The 16,463-nt window shown below is 42.3% G+C and overlaps 2 protein-coding genes and 2 non-coding genes across 6 annotated transcripts in view; 1 reads left to right on the forward strand and 3 right to left on the reverse strand.

Annotated features, from left to right (window-relative positions):
* Matn2 (matrilin 2) overlaps nucleotides 1–7,785 on the forward strand; it is a 142,374-nt gene extending 134,589 nt beyond the window's left edge. Inside the window, exons 14-19 of one of the 3 annotated variants that reach the window (XM_034516989.2) lie at nucleotides 1,494–1,907; nucleotides 4,307–4,459; nucleotides 5,559–5,630; nucleotides 5,924–6,058; nucleotides 6,369–6,467; nucleotides 7,219–7,785. In XM_034516989.2, the coding sequence (XP_034372880.1) occupies nucleotides 1,494–1,907; nucleotides 4,307–4,459; nucleotides 5,559–5,630; nucleotides 5,924–6,058; nucleotides 6,369–6,467; nucleotides 7,219–7,274 (929 nt within the window). In that variant the 3' untranslated portion in view covers nucleotides 7,275–7,785. The remainder of the gene's footprint in view (nucleotides 1–1,493; nucleotides 1,908–4,306; nucleotides 4,460–5,558; nucleotides 5,631–5,923; nucleotides 6,059–6,368; nucleotides 6,468–7,218) is intronic. The other 2 variants (XM_034516990.2, XM_076911252.1) reach the window with 2 other exon arrangements.
* A 2,772-nt stretch (nucleotides 7,786–10,557) lies between these two features.
* On the reverse strand, nucleotides 10,558–10,683 carry LOC117719491 (small nucleolar RNA SNORA28). The gene has a single exon (XR_004608207.1). It is a non-coding gene; the product is annotated as a small nucleolar RNA SNORA28 (small nucleolar RNA).
* Nucleotides 10,684–11,621: 938 nt separating this feature from the next.
* Rpl30 (ribosomal protein L30) lies at nucleotides 11,622–14,572 on the reverse strand. Its single transcript, XM_034517115.2, has 5 exons — nucleotides 14,436–14,572; nucleotides 14,276–14,328; nucleotides 13,890–14,035; nucleotides 12,523–12,653; nucleotides 11,622–11,724 (listed from the first exon to the last, which is right to left on the reverse strand). Exons 2-5 carry the CDS (start codon nucleotides 14,294–14,296, stop codon nucleotides 11,675–11,677), a joined length of 348 nt encoding a protein of 115 aa, XP_034373006.1. The 5' UTR covers nucleotides 14,297–14,328; nucleotides 14,436–14,572; the 3' UTR covers nucleotides 11,622–11,674.
* On the reverse strand, nucleotides 11,923–12,054 carry LOC117719487 (small nucleolar RNA SNORA72). The gene has a single exon (XR_004608204.1). It is a non-coding gene; the product is annotated as a small nucleolar RNA SNORA72 (small nucleolar RNA).
* Nucleotides 14,573–16,463: the final 1,891 nt, after the last annotated feature.

Here is a 16,463-nt window from a genome sequence, read left to right on the forward strand (position 1 = left end):
TCACATTAGTGCTTCCTGCTGCCCAGGCATAGACATATTTTTGTGTATGTATGTCTTTACTTGCTTTATTATTGTACTTCACTTTGAAAGATTAGATAGCTGCTTGATCTATATAAAAGGGAATATTACAATAACATACTGTAGACTGTTTGAGATGAGATCATCCATTTGGAATTGGTACAATTCTCTTATGCAGCCCTACATACAAAGTCTCTTAAAATCTGAATTGCCTGTGTATTTATATAAAGTTTTTCTTTTTATTGTTAACCATCTAAGTTTCCCAAAAAGCTTTTTTTTTTTTAAGTTACATTTTTAAGTCTTAATAGGTCAGCAGGATTCTTATACATGTGCTACCAAATAGATACTACTGGGTTCTTTATTCTGTCAGTAATAATATATAGAACACCTATTGTGTGCCAAACATTATGGGCCCAAAAGTAAAAACCACTTAGTATCTACTGAAGGAGAATTCAGACTAGGGGGCGTGCCGGGCAGTGGTGGCGCACACCTTTAATCCCAGCACTTGGGAGGCAGAGGCAGGCGGATTTCTGAGCTCGAGGCCAGCCTGGTCTACAGAGTGAGTTCCAGGACAGCCAGGGCTACACAGAAAAACCCTGTCTTGGAAAAACCAAAACAAACAAACAAACAAACAAACAGACTAGGGGGTGAAAGACTCATTGTTAAATAATTATCACATGGATACAGCATAGGGCACATTGGATTTAAGCAAAGTGGTATTAGACATTTTGTGTTAGTCATTATCATAATCCTGCTGTGTCCACTGCCTTGCACAAAACAGATACTCAATACATTGATTTCGGTTGAATAAATTAATGTGTTAGGGTTTGCAGAGAGTAGCTGACACAGCTGGGTTACTGTGTAAGCTTCTTGGAAGAGGTAATGGCTGAGGAGAAAGTAAACATCTTCTACGGTCAGTCAAAACATCAGCACTGTGTCTCAGCCTCCCACAGCAAAGCCAAAGGCACCGCTGTGGTCTAGCCTAACTCAGTGGTTCTCAACCTGTGGGTCACGGCTCCTGGGAGGCTGGCAGAGCCTTACAATTCATAGCAGTAGCAGAATCGCAGTTATGAAAAGAATTTTATGGTTGGGGGTCACCACAACCTGAGGAACTGTATTAAAGGGTGACATTTAGAAGGTTGAGAACCACTGATCTAATCCTTTACCGCACTCTTTGTGCAGTAAAGGCCTTGCTGCCAGTAGTCAGTGTGTGATTTCCTTTACAATGTGTGTAGATTGTGTAGCTTACTTAGGGAAATTACTGTTGTTAATAATTGGTAACTCAAACATAAATGGGTATCTGGAAAAACCAGTATTTGTGCTATCCCCCACTCGTCTATCCTGTGTGCGAGCTGAAGAACAAACAAACAGCTCTCTAAATTCGCCTATGCCTCCTACTGAAGCACGCTTTTTTACACTTTGTATACACATGATCTCTATCTTGAACCATGTTACCTTTCCTTTCATTCCTGTAGGATGCACTGAAGGCCCAATTGACCTAGTCTTTGTGATTGATGGATCCAAGAGCCTTGGAGAAGAGAATTTTGAGATTGTGAAGCATTTTGTCACTGGGATCATAGATTCCTTGGCAGTTTCCCCCAAAGCTGCTCGTGTGGGGCTGCTGCAGTATTCCACACAGGTCCGCACAGAGTTTACCCTGAGGGGCTTCAACTCAGCCAAGGACATGAAGAAAGCTGTGGCCCACATGAAATACATGGGCAAAGGCTCTATGACTGGGCTGGCCCTCAAACACATGTTTGAGAGAAGTTTTACCCAAGTAGAAGGGGCCAGGCCCCTTTCCACACGGGTGCCCAGAGTAGCCATCGTGTTCACCGACGGACGAGCTCAGGATGATGTCTCCGAGTGGGCCAGTAAAGCCAAGGCCAATGGTAAAATGGGATGGAGTTGTGGGTTATATTACTCAAAGTTTGGATCTCTTAAATTCACAGCTGGTCTTAGGAATCAGTGAGCAATCAGTAATTGCTGGCTAAGCCATTAAAAATACACCTTGGCAGTACTGCCACCTAGAGGCCATAATAGGACCCTGGCGGTGCTCTTCACAGCCCGGGTAATAGGATTTACCACCTAGTATGTGACCTTCAGTAGAGACAATCACCTCAGCAGGTGTTTCAACGCCCTGGTATGTTTCCTCCAGAGTCACCTGAAGAATTTTTTTTTTTTAAAGATGAATTTCTGGTGGCAACTTTACTGACACAAGTACACTTTTAAATTTTATTTATTTTCATTTTCATGTGCATTGGTGTTTTGCCTACATGTATGTCTATATGAGGGTATCAGGCCCCCTAGAACTGGAGTCAGGGACAGCTGTGATCTGCCATGTGGGTGTGGGAATTGAACCCAGGTCTTCTGGAAAAGCAGCCAGTGCTCCTAACCACTGAGACATCACCCCCACCCCAAGACACTTAATAAAAATGGAGCAGGAAGGGGGCAGGGGGGAAGATTCTCTTTCTAGCTCAGGCTGCCGGAAACACACTATGCAGCACAGACTGTCTTCACACTCATTGCCTCAGCCTCCCTAGGACTTGGACTATAAGCCAACACATGAATAGATTTTTGGTCAAGCCTGTAAGTGAATAGTCTGAAGACGTGAAGTCTTTGGATAGAGACGTGTGTTGGCAGAAACCTGGCTTTTGAAAAGAACTAAGTTGGATGGGTCCAAGTTCCTAATGTTCCATAAAGCTCAACCCATTCTCTGGGGTTTTCCTGACTTTGTGTATTCTGCAGGGTGAGTCTGAAGGGTGACTTTATTTGCATAAATGTGGAAGAGGTGGCCTTTGATGGATAGTGGAACCAGTTCCTGATGGTTATATATGGGTTTACTCTGATGAGATAAGCCAAACTCCTTCAGGTGCTGAAGGCACACTGCTAAGAAAAAAGAATGCATGCAGTCCCACTGGAGATTCTCTAGAATTTGTGCCTAAATGGGCCAGGTGCATAGATGATTGACATCTGCTCAGTCTATAAAAACAGGAGTGTACCCTGAGTTCTATTGGCAAACTCCATCCTTCCTCACAGAACAGCTGATGGTTTCCAATTTTTTAATGAAAGAGTCCATTTTATAGATTTTTCTTACCTCAGTGTTCAATCTTTCCCTGTCCAAGAGTGAGGGAACCATTAGAGTTGTCTATCTCTGGGGTCATCTGAGTGGTTTGTAGAACTGGTTGTTCACTCTAGACTAGCTTGCTAGAGCTCAAGTATAAGCCCTGGTAGCCTGCATTCTTAAAAAGCACTAGGGAAGACTCTCTTCCTCCCAAAACAGTAATTAGCCTTTTATTAGACTCATTGAAACTAGCCCAGCTTACACCTCCACACGCAAACTGCTTCAAATTACCCAAAGGCAGCTAGTGGAAGCAGATATTTAGTTCTTGAGTCATCCAGGCTTATCCAAAATGACATTCTTTTAATGAATTCAGTTTCTCTGGGTATGGCTAATATGACCTTGAACTAGCAGTTTCCCTCTTGGAGGAAACTGTCTGCAAGGTTACTGGCTCCTAAATCTGCTGAGCTCAACTGTTGTCAACACAGACTCAGAACAAGGTGTCACCCCACCCACCGGCTTTAAGGGCCATTCTATAATGCACGCTTAAACCTCTAGTCTAATGGTTTACCCAGAATAAGATACCAGTGTTGAAAATTGTTGGAAACCGAGCAGAGCTCAATTGCTTACTTCCCTTTCGTATGAGGGAATGAAGTCTACAGACTAAATTTAGAGGTTTTAACCTCATATACCCCTTTGAAATCTCAGGAAGATATTTCAGTTTTTTCTTCATCCTAACTGGGAATTCCAGTGGTCTGCAGACTTACCTCTTTAGCTTTTCATTTCTGTTCAAGACAATGCCCCAGGCCACCAAGAGAGGTGAGCAGAAGGCAGCTCCACTTGATCCCAAGACAGTTAGGATTCTTCTCATTTCCTTTTGAGGTTAAACTATCCAAGCACTCAGAAGGCTGAGGCAGGGGGATAACAGCCGAGGTTCCAGCCCAGCCTTAGCTAATGGTAAGGGCCTATTTTGTTTGTAAACTAATGTTATGAATTAACCTGCTTAGAATTTTCCCAGAAAACTACATTTACCAAGCTGTGAGACTTTTTCCTACTGTCCAGAGGCCCACTGAAGAGAAAGCTGTTCACTTGTTACCTGACCCTCTCCAGAGCTAATCAATGAATCTGTGCCTTACTGTCTGCCCCCCTCTAAATGCTGCATCTCTGGGACAACACAATGTCCAGACTGTGGGAAGGCGATGGTATCTTATTCTAATTTCTGTCGCTTAGGTATCACTATGTATGCTGTTGGGGTAGGAAAAGCCATCGAGGAAGAACTACAGGAGATTGCCTCTGAGCCCACTGACAAGCATCTCTTCTATGCAGAAGACTTCAGCACAATGGGTGAAATAAGTGAAAAGCTGAAGCAAGGCATCTGTGAAGGTATTGTAGAATGTGTCTAGGGTAGACCTCAGCCTCTGGGTCTGGGCAGCATGAACCCTGGAGAAAAATCCTCAAGCTGTCTCCTCAGTGCTCAGAAAGATGCCTCCCTGCTGACCAAGTGATACCTAAAGACACTGAATGGAGAGGGGAAGACAAACGTGAGAGCTACCATGTCTTGCTGTGCCAAACAACATACTAAACATTTTTAAGTTTTTTTGTATGAGTGCCCTATCTGCATGTACTACTATATGCCAGAAGAGGGCATCAGATCCCATTATAGATGGTTGTGAATCATCATGTGGTTGCTGGGAATTGAACTCAGGACCTCTGGAAGAGCAGCCAGTGCCCTTAACCACTGAGCCATCTCTCCAGCCCCCATTCTGAATGTTTTAATATACTAGTCTTAATCCTCACCAAACCCTAGAAAAGTTTAAGGAGCCATCACTAAAGAAACCAAAACATAAGTAGTACAAATTTCCTGAAATTTGTAGAAAGGGATGCCTGTCCTTTGAGGGCTCACTGTACTGACACCTAACGGGTACCTTCCTGCAGGGACTTCTATTTCTAGAATGACTATCCTTTAGATGTTAGACATTTAATATACTTTTCTCCAGCTCACTAACTAATCCAGTTATGCTTACACATAGTACCCATTTTGCCTGTTAGTCACATTTTGGGTTCAGACTCCTTTTAAGATCCAATTTAAATGATACCTTATTCCTCTAAAGCAAAGAACTCTGGAGTGAGGAGGAGACCCAAGGAGAAAGCCTTCCAGATTCCCAAGGGTAGAGCATGCTTTGCTTTGTGGCTTTCATTCCTAGTGAAATGTCTTGGGTAGGTAGGGCTGCAGTGATTATACTGGGTCTTTTAACAACTTCAACTTTTTTTTTTAAACATCACCTTTTTGAAATGGCATGGGCATTCTTTAGATGTAATTTAAGTTCTCTTCCGGAGAGAACTGCTCTAAAGAAGTCAAAGATCACTACAACAGCCAACTGCTTTTTTGAATCCTTAGTGTTACCAGATAACACCAAAGACCCTGGGTCCTAAAGAGCATGTGTGAAACTCTCACTCCCTTTGGCCATCTCTTTCCATTCAGCTCTAGAAGACTCTGATGGAAGACAGGACTCACCAGCCAGGGATCTGCCAAGGCAGGTCCACCAGTCAACAGGTGAGTCTTAAAAGGTTCTGTGGTCAGTCTTGGGGCTTCTGTCTCAGTTCCCCTGTAGACATAAGTTGTAAAGTGATAGTTAAGATTTAAATGTCACCTAGGGCCCCTTTCCTCTGACAGACAAGAAGGCATCACTCTGTCCCTTAAGCCACAGTTGGTAGCTACCATCTCTGCCAGGTCTTTGTCACAGCATGTCTCAAAGCAAAGCTCCACACCAAACACCTTGCCTCAGCTGCTGGCTGCTTTAGACAGTAATGTGAAACAGATTTGAATACACTTTTTTCTCTTCACAGAATCTGAGCCAGTCACTATAAGTATCAGAGACCTACTTTCCTGTTCTAATTTTGCAGTGCATCATAGGTACCTGTTTGAAGAAGACAATCTTCCACGGTCTACACAAAAACTTTTCCACTCAATGAAATCTTCAGGTAATTCCACATGAATGGTCACCTCTAGATACGGTGCCTTTGAGTTTGCTAACAGAATTAGATCTTAAAGCTGGGAAGGAGGAAATTAACTTAAGTGCATTACCTAAAAACTAGAGTAAAGCAGTAGCCCTATGACCCTCAAAATACACTGCCTCTTCCAGTGTTTGAAGCCAACAAAGCCTTTCCCAGCATTCACTTCCCTGGATTTGGATGCATGGAAAAGACTTTAAGGTTTCCTGTGTACTGATCAGTCCCATTATTGTCTGGGAAGTGTGGTGAAAGACCTCCAAGGCAAACTCTGCTTTCTCAGGAAACCCTTTGGAAGAAAACCAGGACCAATGCAAATGTGAAAACCTTATACTGTTCCAGAATCTTGCAAATGAAGAAGTAAGAAAATTAACCCAACGCTATATCCTTTTCCAGTCAAATGCTCTGTTGTTGAAAATATGTAATCTCAATAGGTGGTTTTTTTGCCCTGCCTTTGGTCATTCAGTTACTGGATAAAAAATACATTATGAGCCTTAATCAGCACTGGAACTGGGCAGATACACACCTCAGTGTCAGCTAGTCCATAGGGAAGTCAATAGGGAAATGCTTAATTCTGAACTACTCCTGTACCAACAGGATTATATAAGAACACAGCAATTCCCCATGTAAGGGGGTGAAGGAACACTGGTCCTCCATGTGGACTGTCTTCCTGATGGTAGATACACAGATGAAGCTGGACTCACTCATGGGCAGGTGAAGATTAAGTGGCTTAGAGGGAAGACAAGCATTAATTGCAGCCTCTTCCTGTCCCCTCCCCCCCACTCCCTAGCTTTCGGCCTCACCATCACTTAGGAACTCACCCCATGCCGGTCCTCTGATGTCACACTTCACATCACTGGCTAATTAGTTATAAACATTGGTGTGGATATGGCTGTTTTAATCATAAAGAAAAGTAAACTCAAATTATCTGGCTTTGATGTTTTGAAAATGAGCTTAACATGAACTATAGTCTTAAGGTATGTTAACTACTATAAATGTACAAGGGTTTTTAAATATTGGACAGTTTGGTTTCAATCCTAAAGGTTTTTGTTTTGACAACTTTTATTAGTTAAATTGTACTTGGTTGTAAGCTAAAACAGGCAATTCAGACTCTTCCTTAATTTGAGATTTACTAGAAGAAATGACTCAAAGAATGGAAGCCTTGGAAAATCGCCTAAGATACAGATGAAGACTAGAAGTGCTTTTATGTATATTTGTACACAATCATAAAACGGATTTTGACAAAGGTAGTGGAGCCTGAAAGCTCACACCATAAGTAGATCTATCAGCTGTAAAGCAAAATACAACCAGTACAGAAGACACTGGATTGCTTGACTGCTGGACAAGAGAAAATGGAGACATTCAGTTGTCTAAATTCAAGATGGGTGGGGGGAGGAATCCTGAATTCTGAGTTTCCCATGAGAATAAATAAGCCATGCAGTGTCCCATGATGTACTGTGGACATGACTTCTGCCTCAACACTGAAACTGTTCATTTGACAACTGAAATATCTAATCCAGCAGAAAACTGACTCCACAAATTGCTATTTTTTTTGTACTGGAATTTACCTTGATGTGTATATGGGCATGTGCATAAGCCTTAAGGACCTATATTCTGTACTAAGTTGAATTTCTACACAATATTAAAATTCACCACTCCAGAAAGTGTGTTGAATAAACTTCCTAGTTTAACTTTAAGAAGGGCTCATGCTATGTGCTGGTTGTGACTCAGGCTGCCTCAAACTCCCAATGCTCTTGTTGCTACCTTCCGAGTTACTGGGAACCAGTCCCTTGCCGCCAAGCATGACTCACTGTAAGTACAAACTCTGTATACATGAAAAGCCAGTATAATCAGGGAAAAGCAGGTTTACATTTTGTGGTTTTTTTTTTTTTTAAACCTCATCAGCTCAGCAAAGTCACTGACTTGTGATGGTTATTGATGTGGAAATACAGGTCCTTGCATGCTGCTATAGAGTACAAACCGGCAGGCTCTGGAAACAGACTTTTTTAACTATATAGCAGCTGCCATTTGAGATCAAAACATATGGTTTTAACATACACAAGGAGACCAGTAGATAAATGTCACTAGTGCATGAAAGCAAGTCAGGAATAGCCTAACCATCAGAACTGATTCACCATGTAGTCTGAATCACAGAAATACTATACATTTACAAAAATGTCCAGTATCTATGGTGAAGCCCAAAACTAAGATAATTTTTTTTTAAAAGTAGGATTTCAAGTATCCTCAGCCGGCCTCAAACTCACTATGTAACCGAGGATAACCCTAAACTGTTGATCCTCCCGCTTTACCTCCTGGGTGTTGAGCATTGCAGTCATGCACCGCCATACCTGGTTTACCTGGTGCCGAGGACTGAACCTAGGGATTCCTGTGGGTCAGGAAAGCACTCAATAACTGAGCCACATTCCAGCCCTCAGATCAATTACAATTTGGGAAACAAGCAGACATATCTCCTTGAGTTCAAAGCCAGCCTGATCTATATACTGAGACTCTGACATCTAGCATTCTGGTAATTCTATGAATTAACACATACACAAGTAGTTATGCAACGATATATTAACATGCACATTAAGTGCAGGAAATGGGACAAGTCAAGAGGAAATTACAGTATCACTTTAATAATGCACTTAGCAAGAAGTAGCAGCTTTATAGAGAACAAGCCACTGGATTTTAGAATATGAACCTTTTATACTCAAAATACTGTAATTAAGTTTATACTGATACTACAAGTGCTTTGATTGCAATGTTCTCCCAAAGGGTAGCTGGGCGAAAGAACATTTACCAGGCTTCACGCTCAACTGAATGATTATTTCTATAGGTCAGTGTTGTGACTCAAAATACATGTTTTCGTTGCAAAGCATTAATCTGGATGCCACAAAGACTGAGGTATAAGGCACAGGGCTTCAAGTTGGCTGTTCTTCAGCCTCCCTCTAGCTGCACAAAACCATCCCTACCCATCTCCTTGATGCCACATGCAATACACAAGCCTGCAGCCAATCCAAGACGTTATAGATTAGGGACCTGATAAGAGTGCCTGCTGCTGACCTGAGTCCCCATCAGGCAGGTGAGCTGTCACCAGAAACTCCAGCTACAAGCCATCAAATGCCCTCATCAGGCATGCATGCTCACATGCAGACATGGTAAGTAAAGTTTGTCTTAAAAACAACAACAACAAAACAAAAACAAAACCCTCACAGGGCTGGGGCAAGATGGCTCAGCAGCTAAGAACACTGGCTGCTCTTCCAGAGGGGCCAGGTTCAACTTCCAAACATTCACACGGCAGCTCACAACTGCCTGTAACTCCAGAATATCGGACACCTTCACACAGACATGCACAGGCAAAACACGAGTACACATAAAATAACCTTTCAAAATAATTAAGCTTGTCCAAGTGTTATCAGCATTTTGTTTTATTTCATTGTTGACACTAACCTCTTTAAGCGTGTATGTCCCCTGTAATGTCACAGTACTCTTGGCATAATATTGAGCACATACACATCTAGTAAATCTCAAAACATTTTTTATGTACAATTTTTTTTGGGGGGGTGGGGGGGGCGGGGAGGTTAAGTGCACTTGCTGTTATCAACCATTGTGACTTGGTTTCTGAAGACCCAAGAGCAGCACCTGGCCTCTTTGGGCACTACGCATACACATGGTGCACTTAAATGCACGTAGGCAAAACAAACACAGATAAATAAACCTGTGCTGGAGGGATGGCTCAGCAATTAAGTGCACTTGTTTTTGCAGATGATCTAGGATCCAGGGAATTCAGTGCCCTCTACTGGCCTCAACAGGAACCAAACACAACACTCATGCATGTAATCTCCAAAAAATTTTTAGGCATGCAGACATTTAAGCGAATGCTATGCAGCAAGTGCCTAGAGTATAGAAGAGTGTACAGCAACCCCTCCCCCTGCCCACATCTTAAATGCTCAGTTTAGTTGTGACATTTTATTCTTCAGCACCAGATGGAGCTTAGGGAGATTTACACTGAGTAGAAGAACATCACTTTGTTTGCTCTGACTCTGAAACAGATACTCCATCTGTTAATCATGTTAAATGATAAACCCACCCAAAAAATTACTATTAACAAGGCAAGTAGAAGTTCTCAACTAGACAGTCACAAGTCTAATGGGGAAGTGTTTAAGAACTGGAAAATATTCAAGTTTTTTATGTGACATAAAGTAGAAAACGCTGAATCCTTAGTTCTTTAAGACCATAGTTTAGTGAGATACAGATGTGACTAATGCTTTTTTTAAAAAGGCCAATTTTTAAGTAGGTGGCACCTAGATCAAATACAGGGAAGCCCAGAATTGGGGCAGGAAACCTTTGCCATTGTGGGTAAAAGCACAGCAAAGTTCAAAGATGAACCAGAAAAAGCCTTTCCACAGAGACTGTCTTCCACATTACACAACTAACTCCATTCATTACCAGCCAATTCTTTTTTCTTAAATATTGTTTGAGCCTATGTAACGGCTTGTCTCATGAGGAAGAGAACACCGGAATAGGTTAGACTTTCTTGCTATAGCAAGCTCAAATTGTGTCAGACAGTTTTGTTCATCTGCCACAGAGTGTTGCTTGCAGTTAACACACTCCACAGCTAGCCAGTAGCGCTGTGAATTCAAGCTAGTCCCCTGCACATTGAAATGCCACTTTTTACCATCCCGGATTTGGGACAGTGACCTTTTCCCTTCAGTAACAGCATAATAGCACTTCTTACAGATACTCCATGAAACACAGCAGAGTAAGGAATGTTTCCTATGATCTAGCTTTAAACTTCCCTCCGAATTTTAAACCCTTCTTGCAAACACAATGACTACACAAAAAGTATGCATAAATTTTAAAAAAATTACCTTATACCATATATTATCACTACCTACAAAAAAAAATCTAAATGCCAATAGCCAAGTCACAATACAGAAACTCCTTGTATCTTAAGACAGTAAGTAGGAAATAGTTAATTTGAAAAAAAAAAAAATCACTCAAAATAACATGCAGAGTCCACAGCTTTGGTCCCTCACAAATCTTGGTTCACTAATGCCTCTCAAACATACCCAAAAATACAACGCCTTCCTTTACAAGGAGCTGGGGCTTAGAGGCAAGCTTGAGGACTGAAGCTGAACCTCCAGAACCCACGTAAAACAAATGGTGGGTGCCAGCCTGCAATTCTATCATATCACTCAGGGTGTCTGGGGATTTCCCCAGAGGAAGATGGCTAGACTAGCTGGCATTGTCAAACTAGGTTTAAGTGAGAGACCTTGTCTCCATATGTAAAAGTAATAAAAACACCAAATGTCCTTTTGATTAAATATTAGACATTACATCAACACAAATGTGTATTTCAATATTAGAAATATACACTGGAAAACACCCCTGTTCCACGCATTTTGCATAGTGACACAGTGTACAAAAAACAAAGCCCCAGCAAAATGGAAACCAGTAGTATAACTTTTTACCCAAGTCTTGCCTGTGGTTTTAAGAAAGCCAATCAATAGGAAGAAAACCCAAAGAGACACTGTATTTTTTCAAAAGGAGCTCTGGCAAAGTTTTATTAAAGGAAAACTTTCTTGTTCACTTCTCACCAGTCTGCTCTGGCATGCTTCTAATAATATCAGAATCACCTGGAAAATAAAAGGGTTACAAGTCACTTAATGGCAACTGAAATCACAGAATTCCCCTACATGTTCTGTAGGTGATAAGGAAGAGTAGCACTATGTGCAAATTGTTGTTGGTTGTCACTCTTAAAACCAATTAAAAATACCTTAAAATCTCAGCCATCCTATGACCACACAGCTCATACACATAATGAGTCAGACTTGGCTTGTCACCAGCATTCAGAAAACCAGACCAAGGTAAAGAACTAGGTCTGGGGACACATGCATGGTCTTACTATAGCGAATGTCTAGCCTGTCCTGATTATCACAGAATCAGAACAGCGAGAATATTCGCAATGTTCTATATGGCAACTAAACTTTCTAAGTTCAAAACACAAGACAACGTGTATTTTGCAGGCATTCATAACAAACCATTTGTTCCCGAGCAACAAAGAGATTACTTCTGATCTCGCCTGGTGTTTTCACCTTCTACCAAACTTTTCTTCCCACAGGGGTGGGGTGTGGTAAGAGGCTGAGAGGGGGAAGAGCGACAGAGAGCTTCACTGTGTTACCCCAGTTGTCCTGGAATTCACTCTGTAAGCCAGCCTCACTCCATTAAACAAAACTTATTGCATCAAAGTTTAAAAATATTTTATTTACAGAAAATCCAATTACAATGTACTGACATGCATTACCAACTCTCTGCAAAATAAAATTATGGCCTATCTCCTTCAATGTTAAAGTTCTAATGGTCTCAACTCAGGAACCAAAGCCACTGTCCAATAAGCACTTACGTTAGAAAAATACATAACTTTAAAAGCGTACCTGGGTCAATGATAGCCAGTGTGCAGACTCTGTAGTATTTTCCACATGCTGTGCCCAATTCAATATTATTGCCACTGTAGTGATGGACACCAGTTTTAGCCAACATGGCATAGTATTCTATTTCAGATTTCCTTGGGAAACAACAACAAAAAGTCAGATAAAATCCCATACCAAGGCACTGACAGGCTTTTTTACCAGTAACTAAATGACTTCCACCTCTTAAAGATCCTTTCTAGCTGTCCTGATTATAGTAGACCCTGCACTTATCTACTAAATACACTGTACTCATGTTTCAATTTACTAAACTTAAAATGTGTTTTAGTTACTTAAAAACCAAAGGAAAACTGTTAGAGTACTAGAAAAGGGTCAGTCAGTGCTGGCCTGGAGATGGAGCCCACTGAGAGCTGGCACTGCTCCTAAGAAAGTTCAGTCCCCAGGATTCACACCAGCCATTTCACAACTCCAGCCCCAGGAGAATCTACCTCTCATGTCAATAACAAGAATTATGTACTCCATTTTAATGAAGAAAGTAAGGCAAATAATAATAATAGGAAGATAGAGTGGAACAGGAATTGGAGTGGAGGGTCATCTTAAACCACCTACTACATACTGATGATATAGGACTGTGGAACTATTACTCAAATAAACACTTGAATGCCAGGTTAAGGGGTACAAATGCTTAAGATTAACAGAGCTCCAAAGTGCTTATGACAAATGAACTTGAAGCCCAGCCTGGAACCACTGAGTCTGAGCTTGTAATTTAATAATCAATGTCTATACTGCTACTATAAATTGAAAAATACAAACCAACGCCCTGCAACTGAAAAGGTTTAAAATAAGACCAAACATTCCAAACTCTGCCACTAAGTATAGACACCCTACATAAAGGACTGAAGGTGTACAACTGCCACAGGAGAAAAAAAAAAAATCAAGGGGCTTATACTATACAAGCTTCTGTAGGTTACTTAAAATACTTATTAGGTTCAAGTTAAAATAGCTAATCAGAAATAAACATATGTTTAGAAAATTGGGCCCTGCTAAGTAGACGATTTTATGATATGAAAAATCCACCTCCGTAATTTTTCTAAACTAAAACAGGCACGTGCAATGGAGTGTTAGCACTTCATACCTACAAAGACCATCAAAAATAGGGATGCACAAGATACGTGGGAAAAGCCTCCGTGCTTCCCTGAACCTGCCTGTATCATTTGTATGCCTCCTGTCACACACTGTGCTTCAAATTAGACGACACACACAAAGCAAGGTCCAAACACCAGAAAGCAACCATCACTAATTATTCTTCCCAACGCTGGATAGTGCACAAAGAATTTACAATAGGCCACACACATCCGGGGTCCCTTCATTACCTCAAAGCTGGGCAGTTGTTGGCGAGGATAACCAACTTCGCTTTGCCTTGTCTGATCATCTTCAGAGTCTGTTTGTACCCCAGCACGTACTTTCCACTTTTCATAACAAGCTGGAGCCTAGAGTTGATCGACTCCAGAGACTTTTTCTACAATGCAAACATTTGAGACTTGAAAACCACTTGCAGTCATCTCAAAACCAACTCCAGTTCCAGCTTTCTGGAATTGAACCCTTTAATGATGCCTGCGAAGTCACAAAGAGCCTCTTGGATTTACTTTGAGGACCTGAGACGTCGGCGGCATGCTGTCCACCCAGTGTGCTCACATCTATCCGCCCAGACCCAACTCTCCACGTGAATCGGCTTCCGGGCCCGGTCCGCTTCACTCACCGTCTTCTTTGCGGCCACCATCTTCCTGCCTTAGGTGCGAGACAGCCCCCAACCTAGCATACACAAAGGACAGAAGACAGGATTACGATCCGGAGCGTCAAGCACCGACTAGCAGAGCTCCCCGAACCGCCTAATCGCCTAACCAGCAGAGCTCACTCACCAAGATCAGCCGCCAAGATGGCCGGGGAGCGAGAAAGGAAGGAGTTCCCACAATGCAAAGCTCTTCTAGGCGGACAGAGGATTATGGGACCGGAAGCGGAAGCAGAAACCGGTCCCAATCACTAGCGGAAGTTGCGGGAGCGGACTGCAGCTGTTGGTTGCTATGGGGACCGGGTTAAACCGGAGGCTAGGCTGCGGCGTGGCCTGGGCTGCGGCCTACGGATTTCCGCTTTGTGTTCTGCTGCTCCGGGCTGAGACTGCGGAGAACCGGAGCCCGATAGGAGCTGGCGACGACGGCCGAGGGCGCCATGTGTGAGGAGGCAGCGACCCGGGTCTGGCCTCTACCGGGCTGCTGTCCGCCTGATGTTGCTTCGGGCATGCTCCGGGCGGACCCAGGACGTCGCTTTCCCCGCGACTGCTCACCACGAGCGGAAGCATCTCTGTCCAGCCTCTGATCTTCCTGCTTGCTGCTCCGAGGGACGGACACACACACACCTCTTGGGGTGGTTTTATACCGCGTACTTGGGAGCCGACTTTGCACGGGAACCGCAATTAAAAAAAAAAAAAAAATCTGCCGGGCAGTGGTGGCACACCTGTCTCGAAAAAAAAAATAAAAAATCCAGACTCGGTGAGGTGGCTGAGCGGGTAAATGCGCTAAGCAGACGAATGAGTTCCAAACCCACGTGTTGTTGGGGGAGCACCTACTCCAGCAGGTCGTTCTCTGACCTGCGCTTGCATACACACATACGTATACAGAAGTAAAGAAATAAGTCACAATGCGAGTACTTTTAAATTCATTTTGCTACGAAACTTGGAACGTTATATAAATGTAGCATTCAAGAAAAAAAAAAATGACTGGAAGCCTCTACTATTTAAGCACTAACACTAACAAAAACCCGGGGCTGTTGAGATTGTTCAGTGCTTGCCTTGCAAAGCGTGAGGACCTGGATTCTATGCCTAAACGCCCCCACCCCCACCCCCCCCCAAAAGTTCTAGCATGGTTGTGAACGCTTGTAATTCCGTTTCTGGAACAGATCCTCAAGGCTAGCTAGCCAGACAACCTGTCAGCTCCAGTTCTCAGTGAGAGATCTTGTGAAAAATAAGGTGGACGACCACCGAATTAGGACACCAGAAATTGACCTGTGACCTCTGCCCAACTGCACGAGCACCTGTGCCACCAAACTTATATAAGCATAAAAAAGTAAAACCAGGTTAGTAAGTAAGCTGTATGGTGTGTTACTTTGCTCTGGAGGTTAGGAGAGGGAAGAACAACCCTGCCTCCCCTTAATAAAATTAATTTTTAAAACATCCATCGTCGTGGGGGCCTATGCCTATAATCCCATCTGAGGCAGGCAATCTGTGTGAGTTGATCTTTGATTAAAAAAAAAAAAGTCATAAACTAAAACATATTACTTAGCCAACACACACACCCTATGAGTTAGTAACCTTGTTATTCTCAAATTTTACAGTTACTATAATACAGAAGTATGAATCGAACCAGGCCTGTGAATTAGGTATTTTTTTTTTTACAATTAAAGTATATTCAATTGTTGGGGCCCATCTTAATGTGAATCTGACCAAACAGTAGTGTTCCATCACCATACTATTTACTTTAGCATTTAGGCATAAAGTACTTAAGATGGTACAAATCCAGATTTTTTTCTATTAGTCCAGTTTTGTAAACATAGTAATCTTTAAATGAACTTTAACGAATAGCTTGTATGATTTAAATTCAAAGAACTGAGCCTAGATTGGAGTTGAGGCATTACTGTTTAAAATGCCACCCTACCCAACCCACCCCCATGTTTTTTAATCCTGTGCTTTTCTTTACTGACCTGTTTTGTCTGATTATGAAATGGAATGTCTGCTTGAGAGCACTTTGCAGTACAGTTCTCTTCTGGTACAGTTTGGGAATGTTGAGGGCCTCCTGGTCACATTAGACATTCAGGTACGAATCTTCCTCCCACTTTTCCCCATTCTTAAATATTCTTGGTAGATACATAAAATGAACCATACTCCACCCTCAGAA

Source organism: Arvicanthis niloticus, chromosome 13 (genome assembly GCF_011762505.2).
Source record: "Arvicanthis niloticus isolate mArvNil1 chromosome 13, mArvNil1.pat.X, whole genome shotgun sequence".
In the NCBI taxonomy this organism is placed as follows: Eukaryota; Metazoa; Chordata; class Mammalia; order Rodentia; family Muridae; genus Arvicanthis; species Arvicanthis niloticus.

What these genes read in the sequence shown, in the direction of transcription:
- Rpl30 (XM_034517115.2), bottom strand. Translation starts at nt 14,296, where the DNA reads ATGGTGGCCGCAAAGAAGACG. An exon ending in TGGTGGCCGCAAAGAAGACG is followed by an intron (nt 14,036 to 14,275) that starts GTGAGTGAAGCG and finishes TTTGCATTGTAG; the next exon opens with AAAAAGTCTCTGGAGTCGAT. An exon ending in ACTGGCTATCATTGACCCAG is followed by an intron (nt 11,725 to 12,522) that starts GTACGCTTTTAA and finishes TTTATTTTCCAG; the next exon opens with GTGATTCTGATATTATTAGA.